Source organism: Bactrocera latifrons, unplaced genomic scaffold (genome assembly GCF_001853355.1).
Source record: "Bactrocera latifrons isolate USDA-ARS-PBARC rearing strain unplaced genomic scaffold, ASM185335v1 scaffold_33, whole genome shotgun sequence".
NCBI lineage: Eukaryota > Metazoa > Arthropoda > Insecta > Diptera > Tephritidae > Bactrocera > Bactrocera latifrons.
In genome coordinates this window covers 1,225,587-1,244,911 of record NW_017536963.1, presented here as the reverse complement: position 1 = coordinate 1,244,911, position 19,325 = coordinate 1,225,587, and the positions used below count along the sequence as shown (strand labels likewise).

Here is a 19,325-nt window from a genome sequence, read left to right as displayed (position 1 = left end):
TAATATGGTGCTAACTCAAGCTGCTATAGACAAGCTGCTACATACATATAAATACATATTCGATAGATTGCAAATTGCTTAGTTATTAAATTAATGGAAATGACTTTTTGGAAGCCTTATCTAGTGATATCAAGATCCTCTCTATTTTTGTAGTACGATTTGTCTTTCACTTCCAAATAGGCCGATGAAATTTTCTTCCCAACGAAATCTGACAACAGGAAATAGTCGTTGGGGGCCATATCAGGAGAATACGGCGGATACGGAAACAATACGAAACCCAATTTTGGGAACGTTGTCATCATTATCACTGACTTATGCATTGTTTTGGTGAAATAGCACTTTCTTTTCCTTCAAATGCGGTCGTTACTCGGCGGTTTCGTCCTTAAAATGGTCCAATAACGCTATGTAATAGTCGCTGTTGATGATTCTACCTTTTTCAAGGTAGTCAGTAAAAATTAGTCCATGCGCATCCCAAAATACAGACACTATAACCTTGCCAGCTTACTGTTGGCTACCAGATTGTTTGGGATGTCGAGAGTCATAATATTTTCTTTATTGTATTTGGCCTTTTTTTTACTCCTTAACCATTTTCTGATTCCTAAGTTTTATCCTAGCTCTGTGGTAAAAGTTCACAGATAAATGAAGAAGACTTCGCTGAAGTAAATTACTGATTCAAGCAGATATGCTCTTTCACATAAAAATCTTGGAGAGATATTGGTTAACGCTTTGTCGTACAATTGTGGTAGGTGTCTTAACGTTAACCCAAAAAGAAAGACTGTTACACTTCAGGCAAAGAGCAAAACGTGCTGTAAGGCATTATTAGGAAACACTTGTCGTAATTTTATGTTCTTCATAGGCTTTAAGTCCTAATCCCATTTTTAGAAAATTTAATTTTACTTTTTTTTTCTTATTTTTTGTAGCAGAACAAAATGGCCAACAAACCGAAATTCAACTTTGAAAGTGAGCCACAGGTGACCATCGACGATGTGGACGACAATGACGAGGACCGGATTGCTGCAAGCTTCGCCGGACGAACACTATTCATAACAGGCGGCACCGGCTTCCTTGGAAAAGTGTTGGTGGAAAAATTACTCAGGTAACTGACACCAAAAACAAACGTATTCAAGACCACGAAATGTACGTGTCGCTGCGGCTTGCAACGTGATGGCGATTAATTTGCTGCTAAATGGCACCACTGCATTTATCATTTGATTTACTTATACATCTACTTACGTTTTGCAGGTCCTGCGGTCAGTTGAAGAAGATCTATTTGTTAATTCGACCAAAGAAGGGTAAAAATCCCCAAGAACGCATTAAGCACATTTTCAGTAATGTGGTGAGTCATGAATTCTTTACTTCACCCACCCCCGTCTGCTATGCTTAATTCCTAACGGTAAATACTTATTTCTGTCTCTCTCTCTCACTCTCTTTCGAAAGCTATTCGACATGGTTAAGCAGCAACGCGGCGAGGCACAAATTCTCAGTCTGGTGCAGGCCATAGAAGGTGATGTTCTGCTTCCGAGTTTGGGTATTTCAGAAGAAAATTTACACAAACTCCGTGAGGAAGTTTCCATCGTTTATCATTGCGCGGCGACCATACGGTGAGCTAGACAATTTACAAAGTAATTTAAAAATGTTAAAGTTAAAGTTCTTTCTCTAACTAAATATTCACCAACAATATTCAAATATACGTACCTTCGGTTATAATGGCTGGCTGTCACGCCATACATGTGGTTATCGGTTGATGTCTAATTTTGATACTTTATCTAGTCCCTTGAACTGAAAGGCCCATAGATATCTAAGCATAGAGGTGTTCTTGTGTCTCTCTCAAGCCTCCTTCCCTATACTTTATGTGTTTATCGTCGTTAGTCATGCCCATTAGGCTCGCATGCGATGCCAGTAGGTTGTGACCTGTCATTAGACAAACAACCGTCCTACGGTCCTTTCCTGATGGATGGCACTTTTTACAGTGTTATCAGTTATTTGTTTCTGGAAATTCCTTTCTGTTCGAGAAATCAAAACATTTATAGCCGCTACATCTACTGCCTCCCTGATTTTGAGCGAGCGTTCTGAGCTATCTCAGACGCTTTCTTTATGAGAAAATCCTCTGCAGTATTTCGGAAGTGCAGTATTTTCTTGAAGGGTCGCCTTAGATTCATTTCCGAGCAATAAATTGCTTCGCCCACTCCATTAGCCATTTTCGATCAGCTGACTCTCATGCTTTTGTGCCACCCTCTTTTAGAGTGACTTAAAACCTTCTCCCCCCTAATAAGAGTAAAGCATAAATGAATACGGCTTTATTCATCAACCCACTGTCAATTGGTGGTAGGTTGTGTAACTTTCTAGTTCCGCCGTCGGTGTTGTTCTTCGCGTTAGGCTTAACTGCCGCTGTGTAACGTCAATGCATGAGGTCAAGTTAGGGGCTCGTTGAACCTCGGGGCTTTGCATGTCCTAGTTTTGTGCCATATTCGTCTTATTGGCAATTAGGAAGCTCCCCATCCCTATTACAGCTTTGTTCTCTGCATTGACTATAAGTTTGGCTGATTTACTTTCACATTTTTTCAGAAGCTCATTAGCTACAAGTGATACAAGATGATATTGTAATAGGAATGGGGACAGTACACTCTCTGAGGAGTTCCTATTTGCGCTAATCTAACCCACTGGCTTCGTTCCATTCGGCACTAATCCTCCTGAAGCTCAGTAGAACTTTTATCCATGCTATAATTACAGGCTCTATAGAGGCTGCTTCCAGACTTTTAGCGTTTGCTCTGTTGAAAAAATTGTTGACTGATCGACTTATGTCAAGAAATACGCCCAGGGCATAGCGAGTGAAGTGCAGTATCAGTGGATTGAAAGCAACTAAATATAGAACATCGAAGTATGTATATTTCCCAAAGAAGATCTACAATGACGTCACTTCACGAAGGCCAGATATTTAGGGGAAAAAAATTCTCAATTTGGAATTAGGGCCGATAGTGTCAGAAAAAAATAAACTAAGCCTATTTAGCGATAAAAGATAGGGAAACCCATCCAAGTTAATCTGAGCTAAAATACCATTATATATTTTACTCAAAACTTAAAAAATGCTGTATATTTTTTCCACCTATTTTTATAATTATTTTATCAATTATCCTTCGCATCCAATTTTAAATACCTATCATTTTGACTTTCTAAGGAAGCTTGCAGCAGTGGCGCCTGTGAACTTTGTACGTCTTGCTCAGAAGGTCTCTAAGCCAAATAAGCTATATAGGCATTATACTTGGGGTTGATTCCATTAGAGACGCCTACATGAGCTTCAGCATATGCTGTTAAAAATTAATTGAGGTCTCTTAAACATTCTGGATTCTCTTTTCCGTAACGCAGAAAAGTCTGTCTGTTGCTGAGCTCTTTCGAATGTACTTTTCGCGATCTGAATGTTCTTTCTTCTACTACTTTGTACATCTGATTTTGTAACCTCCAAGTAAGATATCTTGAAAAAATTTTCTAAATCTAATCTAAAGCAATAGAAACTCTCTTAATTTGAGACGTATGAGTAGTAGCTCTTTTTAACAGTTATTAAGCTTTTGAATGTATATATAACTGTGATCTTCAAATACGTAGAGCTCTCAGGCAAAAATTCAGTTTAAAACAATCTTTACTTAATAAATATTATTAATTCAAAATTTTCTTCTCTTACAACAGTTTCGACGAGCCCTTACGCAAAGCGGTTTTCATGAATACACGCGGTACACACTATATGCTGAAGGTGGCGGCTACAATCAAACATCTAGACCTAATAGCTTACGTCTCCACTGCTTACTGTCATCTGCATATTAAGACACTCTACGAGAAGCCTTACGATCCACCAGCAAATCCTCACCACGTGATGCAAGCTTGCGAGTGGCTCAGCGATGACGAAGTGTGTACAATCGAGAAGAAAATCTTAGGTGACATACCCAACACTTATGCCTACACCAAATCTCTGGCTGAAGCGCTGGTCGTGGAGAAGTTTAATGAATTGCCCGCCGTGATACTGCGGCCCTCCATTGTCATACCGATCTGGAAGGAACCGCTACCCGGTTGGACAGACAATATAAATGGACCGACCGGCTTGCTAATTGGCGCCGGTAAAGGTGTCATACGCACGATGTACTGCAACTCCTCGGGTTATGGCGACTTTTTACCCGTGGACATAGCTGTAAATGGCATGTTGGTGGCTAGTTGGCGTTTTCTAACGGCCACCGATCGCAGTAAAGTTAATCGTGTGGCGCATATGACCAGTTCGAATGATATTAAAGTGTCATGGAATGAGATTATCGAATGCGGCCGTTGGGTAATTGAGAATAAGATACCGCTTAATGGTGTAGCCTGGTATCCGGGTGGTTCAATGAAGTCCAACTATTATTTGCATGTCGTGTGTATGGTGCTCTTCCATTGGATACCGGCGTTATTTGTGGATGCGCTATTGATACTGTTGCGGTATCCGCCAGTGTGAGTGTTTTTTTACTTATATTTTTATGAAAATCTATATGTTTTTTTAATTATACACGCGCTTTCCAGTCTCTGTCGTGTGCAGAAACGCATCAGTAATGGTTTTCAAGTGTTCGAATACTATGCGAATAATATTTGGAATTTCGATAACACCGAGGTGGTTAACATACGTACGTTGATGAATAAGAAGGAGCGGCTCACCTATGTTATAGAGAAGATCGACGTGGATCTGATTGATTATTTCACGCAGTGTATACTCTGTGCACGCCGTCTGATACTGAAGGAGAGCGATGATACCATACCTGCTGCTAGAAGGCATATGAAGATGTAGGTTATTGAGTTATTGTGTAATAAAAATAACCGTTTATTTTATTTATAAACAAATTTTTTTTTTTTTTGTAGCATGTGGTGCTTGGATAAGCTCGTTAAAGGCCTATGGATCGCACTGTTCGGCTATTTGTTATATCGTTACGTGTTTGCCGGTTATTTTACTAACATTGCGACATTAGCTCAACCGCTGGAGACATTTTAGTTTGGTTTTAATACTATAAATAATTTGTTTTATTATTGTTTACATTACGAAAATATTAGCTTAATTTTTATACCAAATAACAATGTAATTTGTTGAGTATTAGTATACGAGCGTAAGTTGGGATCTGCAAATACTTAATAAAGAAATAGAATATAAAAAATAAAAAACTACAAATGCTTGTTTATCATAAATCGAAACATTATGTATTTTAATTGTTTTCAGCAATGCAAATTTGCCATCTCTATAGTTTTGTAAAGAAAATAAACGCTCACACTGCCAATCTATCCTAACATTGGAAAAATGTTTTTTTTCTCAATTAATTTGAATTTTGCCCACCTAACGATACAGTACGAAATTGAAAATAAACAAATAAAGCAAATTCGGTAACTACATGCTGTACTAAAAATTATTGACATTAAAATTATTTCATTCGAATCACCCTGTTTGCCTGTTATTTTAATTATTGAGGCCTATTATGTTTTGCGAAAAATCGCTGCCAATTAGAAATGCAAAAAAACTAAAATATACGCTATATGCAATAGTTTCGATTAATGTGCTTTTTAATTTCTCACTTTTGTGGCACGCCTTTTAACATGTTTCGATTTCCAATCGTTTCAGTGTACCTCCACACCTGCGACAAAAGCTGCACTGAAACGAATCCGTGTATCAAATCGAAAGAATTTATCGTGAATGTGTGTTATTCACGCAAAGGGCAATGCAGCAAAGATTGGGACAACTTCAATTGCAGGAGAAGCAGATAAATTATACGTCACAATTAGCATTGTTGGACAAAAGTAACTTTAGTGTGTATAACAAAAAATTAACTACTACGCCGTCGCATTTTTAGTTAATTATTTATATTATTTGCATGAAATAGTAAACAACCATAGAGTAAAGTTGCGTCACCTGCCGGTATAGGTGCTGATTCAATTTACGGTGCGGCAAATACTTATTTACATATTACGCTTTCATTCGGTGCTTGAAAAACAAACTCTAAAGTGCAAAATCATGTCCACCACGCTGGAGGGAACACTTAGTAAATGGACAAATGTGATGAAAGGTTGGCAATATCGCTTTTTCGTGCTAGACGAGAATGCTGGCCTATTGTCATACTATACGGTGAGTTCTGACCTTGAATGCTAGCCAAAAATTTTCAACCGCTGGTTATAAATGCGAAACATAAAAGCTGAAAATAGTTTAAAATTAAGGGCGCGGCAGCAGTTAATTACGCATCATGATTAATGTAGTCAGTCAAAATATAAATGTATACAATTGTGTGCATGGCTCAACGGTGTATTTAATAAGCGTTATCAAATCATACTCCTTTAGCAGCGTATAGCTGCTGTAAGTGTAATCCACTGATAACATTGATTCCTTCGTTTGTTGATAGCTGCTATTATGATAGCCTCAATATGTTTAAGAATAACATAGTAATACCATTATGATAAATCTAATGCACTGATTCCAAATGACTATTAACAGAACTTGAATTAATTCAATATCACACAATTTATTAAATAAACGTCACATTTATCAGAAGGTCTTAGTTTTGTTACTGAACTTTTGAAATTTGTTTTTAGTTTTATCTTTTCAGTTGTGTATATTTATGTATGTGTATTCTGATGGAACTACACGCACTTTTTATATTGACAAATATGCCTAATAAAATATTTTTAGACTTCTGAATTAAATTAAAAAAACAAAAAAATCATAAATAGCAATAAAATTTGTGCATGATGGTATATTAAAAGAGACTTTATTTTTTTGTTTACTACGGAATTCTTGAAATTTCGACCTAACACACACCTCAAAGGTGAAATAAGCCTTCTTTTAGAGTTTGTAAAAATTCGAAAATTTCTATTGCGTCTTAATTCTTTAATTTAAAATTATATAACTCATAAGTATTAAAGATGTGTAGAGTTAGACCTTATATCATATATTTAGTTCGAAGTTTGTTGGTGCTTACATTATTTTCTACGAATTCATGTACAATTTGATTTAAAAATCACAGTAGCATATAGCAAACTTACCAATTGAACGATCAAAATTAGGGAATAATTTAAGTTTATTTTACGAGCTAATAACAAGAAATTTAGCATGATCTCTTCAATCAATACCAAATGCTTTATAAAAATTAAAATATTTGCGAGAGATATTATTACCAAAACTTACTAAAACAAAACTTCTTATGAGTTTTTGTTTAAACAATTTTTCAAGACCATTTAGTTATAAGCAGCTTACACAAAACTATAAAAATTAAATTTATTACAATAACAAATACAACTAAGCATTAACTGCTCTTATTACTAATTCTACTATTATTAGCAGCTTTGTAAGCCTTATTATAGAAATCATAAAATCCATAGAATATAACAATCACAACGATAGAATAGTAAGTTGTAACCCACTTGGATATTTCGCAGCGAAACATCAAGAATCCCGCTTGGATAAGAATCAGCACGAATTGTATCATTTGAATAGTGGTAATCGATTTCTTGATTGGTGTTAAACGCTTTATAGTTTCCGCATCGCACACAGCTGCGGCCAAGTAGTAGGCATACATAATTACATGCACAGTGGAATTGAGCAAAATCGGATACAAAGGTGAGGTACCTGAGAAAGTAAAGATTGATAACAATGCAATGATTTACATTGGATTACTTACCTCTATAATCCGTACACAGGATATATATTAATGAAACAGTTGAGCAGTGATGGAATACATGCAGATATGACACCTGATTCTGTTTTTTACGTAATACGAATACAATAGTTTCCGACAGCTCACTAATCTTTAGCCAGAATGTAAAGTATGTGACGCGATTAAACAGATATTCCGAATATGAGTTCGGTTCTAATAAAAGGCAATCCCAGAAATGAAAAACGCTTGTTGAGGCTATACGGAAAATCTGTAGAAATAAATATGTGCAATTTAAATATAAAATATATGTGTTATGCATGTATAAATTTACCCCAGTGATTATATAGATACATGACAGCATTTGCATTGCATTGTAGACTATAATGTAGGTCTTTAACTGGTACGGCTCACGATCCTCCATATAACTGCAAATAAAAAAGTTTTATATTCAAAACAACATGACAAATGTGCGTATTTGTAACACATATTTATTAGAATTGCACAAGTTCAAGCTAATAATTATATAGCATGAGCTTAAACATTGATCTTCTGTATTGAAATGCTTGCCCTTTGTTAATTGTACTTTCATTGGTTTTTTTTTTTTTTTTTTTTTTTTTTTTTTTTTTTTTTTTTTTTTTTTTTTTTTTTTTTTTTTTTTTTTTTTTTTTTGTATTATGTGCTTCCTGTGTGTATATGCGTATATTGTGCATACATACATATGTATTTGAGTAGCAGACCTTAAATTCAATTTAATTGTTTAACGATTTTTCCACGTTTATTTATTAATTTATTTGTACGCTTAAAGGGCGACGGCATACTTTGAAAGAAATTCACTTCCCAGCCTAATTATTCTCATGAATTTCCGATCAAATGCTAATTAATTTGTCCTAAAAGACGCTTTAACCGTCACACCGAGCTCAATAAAGCACGCGTACTAATTAAATTCTTGTAAAATAAGACAATTATGTAATGTGGTTTTATTTACCGCCTATCATTTGCGGAAATGCAAAGATAAATAGACTCAAAATACGTATGTATGTATGCAGTTTTGTATGTATATACATATGGATGTGTGCACCTCATTTGTGTTAAAAGTCTATGGAAAATTTTTAAAAATATTCATAAGGTAAATTTATTAAATTTCTTAGTTCGCAGATGTCGATATATAAATAGAAATTTTAGGTTAGGTTTTTAAGCGATTTTTCGAATGTTGCTTTAATAACTAAAATGATTTACATATAAACGATTACCACAATATTATTTAGCTTATCAGTAGTGTGTCGGGAACTAATGAACATTTCTTCAAGTTATAGTGAAAATTATAATTATGAAATTTTTATCATACTTTTTTTGTTTTTTTAATATTGACAGTTAAATAAAAAACTTAGCAAGAATGTTCTAAAAAATTTTGCGAAATTTAGCTTACGCTGGAATTATGGATTTATAATATTTTTAAACTTAAAATTTATATATTTTGTGTAAATGATTCTTTGTATATACATATTGATATGTATGTATGTATTTCCTCATAGTATATAATTAAAAAACTTACTTCGGTAATATTTTATAAATTAACAGCAAATATGCCATCAAAACCGCAAATATGAACATGGGCGTACCCAACCCAAACCACTCCTCCATCTCGTTTGCTATCAAATATGAAAAATAAAAGTTAAATAATATATCTTAATATAATTTATACATAAATATAAAATTCTAAAATAAGTTTTTTAAGTACATCTGTCTGTCCGCCTTTATATATGTATGTGAACTCAGTTTTGTGGCATTTTGCATACGTTTTTTTCGCACCAAGAAGCTGCTTTTTTGTCGGAACCGCCGATATCAGACTACTATGGCATTTAGTTGCCATACAAACAACCGAACAAAATCTACTTCTTATATGGAAAACTTTCTCATTTGACGAGATATCTTCATAAAATTTTGTATGGGTTGTTGTCCAAAGCAACGGCACAATCTTCGTAGAAATTGTTCAGATCGGACCACTATAGCATAAGACTGCTGAACAAACAGTTCTTATATGAATAGCTTTTTTATTTGACGAAAAATTTTCATGAAATTTTGCATGGATTTTTGTAGACGGTAACGACATAATATACTAAGATATTGTTCGGATCGGACCACTACAGCATATACATAGCTGCTATACAACTTCCCGAACAAAATCAGATAATGATCTCTTAATATCCTTTTACTTATACTATAAAAAATGCACCTGTGAAGGGTTTTATAGCTTCAGTGCAACCGAAGTTAATGTTTTTTTTTCCAATTTTGTATGAATTTTGACGTTATTATATAAAATTTTTGCACGAAGTACACATTTTTTTATAAAATAACAGACGTCAATAGAAGTCAAGGAAAAATCTGCAATTTATATGATAATGTTTAAAATGATTTTTTTTTGGCATACTAACAGGTGCAGCTGTAATCCACCTCGTTCATATTGGGAAAAATATCCATTTCACACACACACACAAATACTGTTTCGTTCACAAAATTAAATAATAATATATTCCACCACAACGGTTCGGTAGATGAATCCTTTTTGCTTATTATCCTTTCGACTTTATGTTCTGATATAGTTTAACGGTATTGTGTAAGACGCGCTGAAGTCAAGACAAGACGCACCAAACTGCCTTTACTAAGTGGAGAATAAATGCAGTATGGGCGCTTCAAGAACCCAAAGCACCGATTGGACGGAAAAAGAGTGTAGCTGCGTGTATATTTAAAAAACGAGTCACTAAAAACTAGCAAAAAATTTAATATATACATTTAAGAACCAGACGTCCCTTACAGTAATATATACGTACATATGTATGTACTTATGTATATGCATATATGTAAATGGTAAATAGTATATACTATATTTGTGTATATGTATGTATGTATGTATATAGTAAATATGTGTAAATACACACAAAACGCAATTGTATGCGATATTGAACCTTTAAGCTCGGCTCTTCCAGTGCTACATTTTTAATTAGCGTATTTTGAGTTATTTAAATGATTGCATGGAAGAAGCGACAAGTGTGTTGCCGATCGATTAACATTTATTTTAATTTTCTTGAAATAATTTTTTTTCTTTTTTTGCCTTTTATCATTTTTATTTATTTATTTATTTTTTTTTTTTAATTTAAATTTGTGATTTTTGTCACACTACAAAGTTGCATTGAATAGTTGCATTAGCATGAAACACAATTGAATTGAATTAATGCAGAGGCCTACTATTTTATGTACATATATATATACAAGTTCTTGATGCCGTATGTAAACGAGTTTGTATGAACGCCAGTTAATTCAGCCATTGGAGCGAACGTACATCGATTAAATGCATTTTCTTGCATAACTTTATAAACGTGCATGTGTACATACATACATACATACATATATACACATGCACGTGCATACATATAATTGTTTTTGTTTAGCATACACCTTCTTTGCACGTGCCTTTTGTCAAACGTCATTCATAAGGCTTTCCTTTACCGTTATAAAACGTCTTCAATTGGATGCTTGCAGCTCTTGGTAGGGCCACCTTACCCACTCACCGATACCCGTTTCGATTACTTTATTGATTTTAAATGCAATCAAACACTTGTTGTTCATTAACTCGTTAAAAGATGTGTGCTGCCTTAACAAATCTATATATTTACACACATACATACTGACTTACCTATATTTACTTACACACCTTCGTACATTCCTTTATCGCAAATTTCTCATATGATTTTCCTTACCGTTATTTGCAGTCGAAGGAGAAAATGATGAAAGGTGTACGTCGCGGCTGCGTGCGCCTCAAAGATGCTGTTATCGGCATAGACGATCAAGAGGATAACACCTTCACAATAACTGTGGATCACAAGACATTTCACTTTCAGGTATGTACGGTGAGGTTATTTTTGAAATTTATTTTAAGTTTTTGTAGAAAATATTAATTCATATTAAAGAAAATTATGCATATAATAGTTAAAGAAGAAGCGGAGTAGTCAACTGTTTGCGTTAGAACTAAACACAAAGGTCAACTGAGTGTTTCGAGTCATGTCCAAATTTCCGTCTGTTGTTGTTGTAACGGCAGAATTCTGCCGAGTTGACAGTCCTTGGCCGGATAAAAATCCGGGTCCGTTCCGGTTTTCGTACACCCGACTGTCGTGGGAACGGCAAATTTCCGTCTGTTTGCAAACTGCAGAATCTTTATAGATATTTGTTTGGAATTTGACCAACAGTCGAGCAGATAATGAAGTCATGATTTTTTATAAAAAATTACTCGTTATTGTTGTTTCTGTAGTGGCGTATTTGTCTTCCAAAAATGCTGTTTGTTTCAATACACATCTCTTGCCTGAGGCCCAGAAGTGCGCGTTTTCGATGGAACGCTCCCATAAAACCCCTGGTGTCAGTCGGTTTGATGTAATCATATAACTCGTTAAAAGATGTGTGCTGCCATGGGTAAAAAATAGCGTTTTTTTTAATAAATTTTTTCTCACACAAAATATGAAATATTTTATTAAAATTTTTTTATTTTTACAAACATATACTATTAACAAAGAAATTCTGAAATTTTTGAAAAAATATTTTGAACTTGGTCATTGCGACGCCATTTGCGGTGACCCCTCGGATAAATATGCGCCCTCGTTGGCAGTATAACAGCATATTGTAAAGTGAAAAAATACGTCTTTTAGTTAAAACCTTAACTTAGAACTTGGACGAAGATAAAAAAACTAAAAATTGTATTTTTGGCAAACATTTTTACAAAAAAAAAAAGAAAATTGCTCCACATTTTTTTTTAAATAGTTGTAATAAAAAAAATCCTTCGTCCAAATCTTTAAGAATTGTATCTCAAACAGCTGTGTAAAATTTTAGGAAGATCGGTTGAGTGGTTCCCAAGAAATCTTGGCAATCGACTTCAAAAACACGGTTTCGAAAAACTCGCGCTTAAATACAAGCGCACAAGTTCTCAATGCTGTATCTCCGAAACTGTTACTTGGATCAATATAACCGATAAAAAATTCGAAATTTTTTTTTGAAACCCGTAAATTCATGTGATCCCTTAATATAATGAAAGCTTGGTTTCAAAATCGATTTACCATGTTTAGAATTTTCCCCAATTATCTTAACTAAGCTTATAATATATATATGAGAAGTGAGTCAGAGTGGCTACTCTGCCTACCTACCCCTACCTTTATCAGCGAAATATAATATTTATATTCTTTTCAACATAGCCTTACTTATGACAATTATTTTGTTCAGTAATTTTGGAATTTCAAAGTATTCTGTGCAAAATAACGATTTTTTTAATACAACACCAACAAATCAAGTTGTAAATTTTTAAATTCACAAATAAGTTTCGCATCCATTATTCTTACACTTTAAATACTCGCGGCGTGGCAACCGCCATATATAAACAGTTCCATTACCTGGACACTGTGACGGTGTCCGGTTATAAAAAACTTAACTGTAAATAAATAATAATAAAATATAGTATGTGTAAATATATATGTATTTCCACTTGTGTATGTATGTACAATCACTCTATACAACCGTTATTTGTTGCTATTCAAATACATTCAACCTTCATACCACAATAACCTTTCTCTCTGCTTTATCTCTCTCTCTCTCTCCCAAACAACAAACGAAAAAAAAAACCAAACAAATCACGCAAACACTCCATGACCCACACTCCCGAATCCGCATTCAACCGCAGGCGCAACACAGCGAAGAACGTGAAAAGTGGGTTAGACGACTTGAGGACACCATACGACGGCATGCGAATCGCTCTCGTCTGTGGGACAATCAAAGCACTTTCTACCTTGGCGGCTATCAGAAGGATGTGGTAGGCAACAAACGTGCAAACCACTTGGAATTACTCGGTCGACGTGTGTCGGAAGCGGACGCATATTTGCAGTTGATCATCGAGCAGACGAATGTGAGTGGCGAAAATTTGTGTAAAAAGAAAATGGAATTTTATACAAAAAAAGAAAAAAAATGTAAATTGATACAATACTAATGTGGGAAATGTATTTCTTTTGCTTTATAGAAAATCAACGCCCGCATTGAGAATATAACGGATGCTGAGGAAAAGGCCAAGTGCAAAGCGCTGCAGGATAACGCCAATGTGAGTAACAGCAGCAGGTGTCTGCACTGAATTTTTCACTTTTACATGTACATATATGTACATATACATATGTATGTGTGTATGGGAGTTGGCTTTCTACTGCTCACTCCCTGCTTTTTCGTGTCATGTTGTGGCAGATACGCCGTGTTTCCAGCAGTGCTTTTGTCTGCTGCGCTTTTGTGCGCTTTTATTTTTTTAATTTTGTATGTTTTCTTTGTTTCCTCCAACATTTTTTGTTTTGCTTTGTCTGCTACGCGTAAAATTAAATGGGCTTGTCCTTTGCGTGTCTTCTTAATTGTCCTGCAAACAAAAGACAAATGCTGAGACAGTAATTAGTTACGCTGTGGCGCTTTGATGCGTGCAATTTCAATATTGAAAGCAAGTTTTGAGGAAGTGAAAGTGTAATAAAATAAATTCAAAGTACTATATTTAATATGAAGTGCTTAATTAAACGGTACTTTAATGCTTAATTAATTTTACTTAACGCTTACTACTTCATTGAAAAACGTGGTTTCTATACAACATCCGTTGAAAAATCTTTGGTCGGACAGCGTTCGTCTCAAAACGCTTGCCTTCCATCGGCCTTTTCAAGCAAGGAAACAAGAAAAGTCCAGGGGGTACATCTGGGCTGTAGGGTGCCTGCGGAAACGTTGGGATGTCGGCCTTCATTAGGTAGTGTGAGCCGGGTCGTTATCGTGGGGCAACTTAAAATCGACTGCGATGCCTTGTCGAACCTGATTGACCCTTCGTTTGAGTCTCTTGAAGACTTCCACGTAAAATTTTTCATTGGCGGTTTGTCTAGAAGAATTAAGTTCATGGTGAACGATGCCTTCGATGTCAAAAACGACAATGACCACTGTTTTTACTTTGGATTTGCTATACCTTGATTTGGCCTTCCAAAAAGGCCTGGTGCCAACGAAAAAACACACCAATTCTTGATAAAGCAGCACCTCTCTTGGACACCTCTGCTCTAACGAACGCTGCATTTTTGGTTTCGGTCCGTCTTGATTCGCCAGATGCTCGGAGACAACTGACCGCTCGTCCGTTAGGCTAAATAACTAATTTATTAACTTGAACAAAAAAATAAATATATTGCTAAATATAATATATAAAACCACAGAGTTGGCACTATTTATATATTTCGTAGAAAATGCATCATAGTTTTATGTATACAATCATGAAAAATACTTTTGTTTTAATATGATTTACTTAAAACAATAATAAATGTATATTCAGAATAAACATGCCAATTATGCAATATTTAGCAACTACACATTGCTTATACAGGTGTTGGCTGGTTGTCTCTGTGTGTTTTGCGAAAACATATTTTTGCAAGCGCAATTTCTAATGGCATTATCGCTTATATGTATGTATGTACATTAGGGTGTCCGTTATTTCTCCAAGGGATTTTTTTTTTTTTAACACCTGACCTTTAAATTTTAGCCATACAAACAGTTCTAATGTAAACAAGCTCTTTATTTTCAATCTAAACCGCGCCTAAATCATTTTATTTTTCGCTTATATTTTTATCCACAAATCAAACAAATAAATATACAACTTTGAAAGCGTAATTTTCAGAAGAGAAAATTTTCGGCTCTTCAAAAGGTTTCTGATATTTTTTTTCATAAAAACTTTCCTTTAAAAGTTATCCGTCAAATGTCTTGTTTCATATAGTACACCATTTCGTATGAGAAACACAAAATGTACATAAAAATCACTTTTATAAATGAGGAGGTCATTTATTTTACAACTTTAACTGCGTACAACTTTTAAAAGAATGGTTATATGGAAAAAAATAAGAAAAAATTTAACTTCTGATAAATTTCCTTTCCATACAAAGATTTTGTTATTGCTCAGTTTATATACATAGCAGCTACATGCTATAGTATTCCGATTTGATAAATTTACTCAAATATTGTACCGTTAACCTAGGCAAGTAAGCTACGCCAAATTTCATGCAAATATCTTGACAAATAAAAAAGTTTTCCATACAAGCATCTGATCCCGAGAGTTCAGCTTGTATGGCAGATATATGCTATAGGCGGCCGATGTAGAAAATTTCTTCGGATATTTTAGTAATGCTTTGGATAATAATCCATGAAAAATTTCGTAAAATTATCTTCAGCAATGAAAAAGTTGGCCATATAAGCACCTGAAGATGAAAGTTCAGTTTGGCTTGCAGCTATATGTTATAGTGGTCCGATAGCGACTGGTGCGACAAATGACCAGCTTCTTGGTGAGCAAAGTGCGGGTGTCAAATTGCAGATCGGACAGATAAATGAAAATGACTAAATCGACTCATATATAGAGTTGAACTTGCATAACTCCAACTTTTATTACTCGAAGCTCTCCATAACTCGAACTCTTGAATTGCTATAATGATATAAATCAAATTTATTACAAATTTCTTTCCATAACTTGAAGTTTTTTGGATTATGTTGTTTCGAGTTAGGGAAGTTCAACTGTATATACGTTATTGAGCCTCTGACGTTTCTTTTGGGTGTTAGAAACATCGTTGAATATATGAAATATGATTGAGCTGCGCTTTAAATTGAAAATATAACGCTTGTTTAGGGTAGATTCTGATTTTTAGGGCAAAAGCTGAAACTTCAGGGAACATTTGAAAGAAAAAAAAAAATTTTTTTTTTTGCAATAACGGACACCCTAATGCACATATACATACATATGTTTATGATAAATATATATAGACATTCTTATTGTTGTAATTTTCCATGTCTGTTTCTTGTGTCCCTCTTTCGTAATAATAATAATAATATTTCTTTTAATTTATTTTTTATGCCTTGCCTCCAACACCGCCACCACCAACACAAACAAACACACGCGCGCATGCTTACCCGGGCACAGGCCATGCTGGATCATATCAAACATTCTATTGTAAGTCTACAAATTGCCAAAAATATGGCGCATCCAATCAATGGCATCTACAATGGGCCTATAATTGCGAGCACGGACAGCAACAGTGCCACCGCCAGTCCGACCAGCACGAATGCGGCCACATCTGTTGGCGCAACAACAGCGTCGAAGGTGGCGCCACTCAATAGTGCTGCGGATGCGACAGCGAGCGGCAAACTGGATGCGAGCGGTGGCGAGGAGGAGGAGGACTCCACCACGGAGAATGGTATGTTTACATTTTCGTTTATGTTTTCGCTTACCGCTATCTTTGCTTCGTTTTTGCTGCCTTTTACTTTAACATTGTTGTTCTGTGTTTTTGATTCTGTCATCATTCGTGTGTTTGCGCCCAATGTCACCGTTTTGTGAGTTCTTTGTTTTTACTATTCTTTTATTGAGTTTTTGTTTTCATATCGTTTTTCGTTGTGTGAATATGAAATCTTATTTTGCCTTTTCAACTACCGCCGCTGCCACATCAGCTCTTCTCCATAAAAGTCTCTACAATTTATCGGTGTTTTTGATTTCCGCTTCCTTTGCAACTGTCACAGCGCTGCCGACACCCAAACACACACACACACCCATACACAGGCGAAGATACCCCTGCACCCACCCACCTATTTTCACATTTTGCTTTGTTGCTTGGTGTTTGCCGTCATTTCGCTCGGTTCTCCGCTGGAGTCTTTCGAGTAATTTCCAATTGGTCTTATTTAGTTTGGCTGTGCATTACCCTCGTTAAGTATGTCGTTGCTTTTCGTCGCGTGGCATTTTCGGTTTGTCAAATTTCCGCAATAAGTGTGTGTTTATAATTGTTCACTGTTTCTTTGGGCGGTTATATAAATCTAAAAATTTTATTAGTTCAGTTGTAGCGCTGCTCCCCAGCGTGGAAGAAGAAGAAAATAATAATAATTAATAGCCAGATGACCTCTAAAACGGCAATTTGTTGTAAGTAAGCATATGGCGTTGCATTTCACTTATTTTTCACGCCATCTTTAACATCGCTTTTCTTTAAGTTTTCCTTTTCCTTTAAATTTTCGTTTTCCTCTAAAAAATCTTGTGCTATATTTTCATAAAATGGTGTTTTCTGCAAGTGCCTTATAACTATGTACTGAGTACTAAGTTTTTTCATCTACTTTTAGTTAGTTGTTGAATAATAACACTACGCAACAAGAGCAACCTTCTTTAAGCGCTTACAACAATAGCAAATAACATCAGTGCAGTAGCGTAATACTTTCATATGCTATTTAAGGCTATGTTGGACATTTTTATACCCTAAACAGGGTGTATTAAGTTTGAGGCGGAGACGGACGCTAGTCGGACCAACCTTTCTGTCCAGTTAATAGAGTTGTCCGCTTAGTAGATTGTCCTTAATAAGCATGAAAAAGTGGTGCGACACGGTTTTGTAGATGTCCCGTTAATAGAGCGTCTCTTTGATAGATATAAATGATAAGCATGAAAATTTGAGTCGACATATTCGTCTCCATCTGTTTGTATGCACGTGGTCTAGTCCTTCAATTTTTGATAAACATATATATATATATTTTTTTTGTTGATGGTGGGGGAATCTTCGAAAGCTACCGCTATATTTCTACTAGCAAATACTCCGCCAGTGTTAGCATATGCGGGACTTGCTAAACAGGACCCCTACGTACTAAACCCTAACTACGTCTCCTAAAGCTCTTTATTTTCCTTGCGCAAAAATACGTTAATCATCAGTTTCTCGCTCTTTCTCTGCCATTCTTTTCTTCAAAGCTCTATTAGGGCTATCGCGAACCATTTTTTAACAAAATTTCACACCCGTTGGGAACGTATCATGGCTATATAATATTTTCAGGGATTAGCCACTCTCTAAGAAGTTTATCTAGTTCCTCTCTTTCATCCTTTTTCATAATTTTTGATATATCGCTCTTAAACTGTGCACACGTCCTTTTCTACCCAAAAAGCTACTCATTTGTCGGGACCGCCGATATCGGACTAATATAGCATCTGGCTGCCATATAAACTGAACGATCAGAATAAAGCTCTTGTATGGAAAATGTTTTTATTTGATAAAATATCTTCCCAAAATTTAGCATGAATTATTTTTCGAGAAAGCTATACAATATCTGAAGATATTTTCCAGATCGAGCCACTATATCATATATATGTCGTATAAAGTAAAAGAGCAACATCAGATTATTGAATGACAACTTCTTCTTTTGTGCTTCGTTCCGGTCGATATTAACGGTTTTCTTTGTTTAAAGCTTTTTTTTTTTTTGCCAAGTTCAGATTCTTTTTTCTCTGACAGTTTCGACTGTGGTTGAACAACTGTTTTATATGTGTTGTTCTGTGTTGTCGAAATCATCTAAATTTAAATCCCTATAAAAAGAGCTGTCGATGATTTTCATACCGCTTCCACAATAGACTAAGCTATGTAAGCTTGTTTGCAGTCAAGCACTGTCAACTCGGCAGTATTCCTTCAAAATCTTGGCAGATTATTTTATGTCGCTGGAGTAGCAACGACAATAAAGTTGACAAGAAAGCTTCTCTCGGATATGCAAAGTGGTGTTTAGTGTCATACCAGGACTCATATACCTATAGTACACAATTAAGCCACATAAACGTTATGGTGTACAAATTCATAAAAGTTGAATTTTATTGATAAATCG

At 35.1% G+C, this 19,325-nt stretch overlaps 3 protein-coding genes across 8 annotated transcripts in view; 2 read left to right on the top strand and 1 right to left on the bottom strand.

Moving 5' to 3' along the window:
* LOC108971206 (putative fatty acyl-CoA reductase CG5065) overlaps positions 1-5,160 on the top strand; it is an 80,300-nt gene extending 75,140 nt beyond the window's left edge. For 3 of the 4 annotated variants that reach the window (XM_018937095.1, XM_018937097.1, XM_018937094.1), the window contains exons 2-7: positions 921-1,096; positions 1,243-1,336; positions 1,438-1,601; positions 3,682-4,470; positions 4,540-4,797; positions 4,873-5,160. In XM_018937095.1, the coding sequence (XP_018792640.1) occupies positions 930-1,096; positions 1,243-1,336; positions 1,438-1,601; positions 3,682-4,470; positions 4,540-4,797; positions 4,873-5,002 (1,602 nt within the window). In that variant the 5' untranslated portion in view covers positions 921-929 and the 3' untranslated portion in view covers positions 5,003-5,160. The remainder of the gene's footprint in view (positions 1-920; positions 1,097-1,242; positions 1,337-1,437; positions 1,602-3,681; positions 4,471-4,539; positions 4,798-4,872) is intronic. The other variant, XM_018937096.1, reaches the window with a different exon arrangement.
* Positions 5,161-5,640: 480 nt separating this feature from the next.
* The window catches only part of LOC108971213 (oxysterol-binding protein-related protein 9), a 36,690-nt gene continuing 23,005 nt past the window's right edge, over positions 5,641-19,325 (top strand). The window contains exons 1-6 of one of the 3 annotated variants that reach the window (XM_018937107.1): positions 5,641-5,796; positions 5,880-6,121; positions 11,411-11,539; positions 13,360-13,581; positions 13,693-13,770; positions 16,636-16,909. In XM_018937107.1, coding sequence (XP_018792652.1) covers positions 6,011-6,121; positions 11,411-11,539; positions 13,360-13,581; positions 13,693-13,770; positions 16,636-16,909 — 814 coding nt within the window. In that variant the 5' untranslated portion in view covers positions 5,641-5,796; positions 5,880-6,010. Of the gene's footprint in view, positions 6,122-11,410; positions 11,540-13,359; positions 13,582-13,692; positions 13,771-16,635; positions 16,910-19,325 lie in introns of all 3 variants that reach the window. The other 2 variants (XM_018937106.1, XM_018937108.1) reach the window with 2 other exon arrangements.
* LOC108971215 (elongation of very long chain fatty acids protein 4) lies at positions 6,857-10,373 on the bottom strand. The gene is made up of 5 exons (XM_018937110.1): positions 10,076-10,373; positions 9,196-9,292; positions 7,975-8,068; positions 7,668-7,911; positions 6,857-7,615 (listed from the first exon to the last, which is right to left on the bottom strand). Exons 1-5 carry the CDS (start codon positions 10,119-10,121, stop codon positions 7,293-7,295), a joined length of 804 nt encoding a protein of 267 aa, XP_018792655.1. The 5' UTR covers positions 10,122-10,373; the 3' UTR covers positions 6,857-7,292.

Bases quoted from the DNA above. Each gene is read 5' to 3' on its own strand.
- LOC108971215 (XM_018937110.1), bottom strand. From the start codon at position 10,121: ATGGATATTTTTCCCAATATGAACGAGGTGGATTACAGCTGCACCT. The intron at 9,293-10,075 runs GTTAGTATGCCA...CATATTTGATAG, and splicing joins GGTGGATTACAGCTGCACCT to CAAACGAGATGGAGGAGTGG. The intron at 8,069-9,195 runs GTAAGTTTTTTA...TTTTATTTGCAG, and splicing joins ATTTATAAAATATTACCGAA to TTATATGGAGGATCGTGAGC.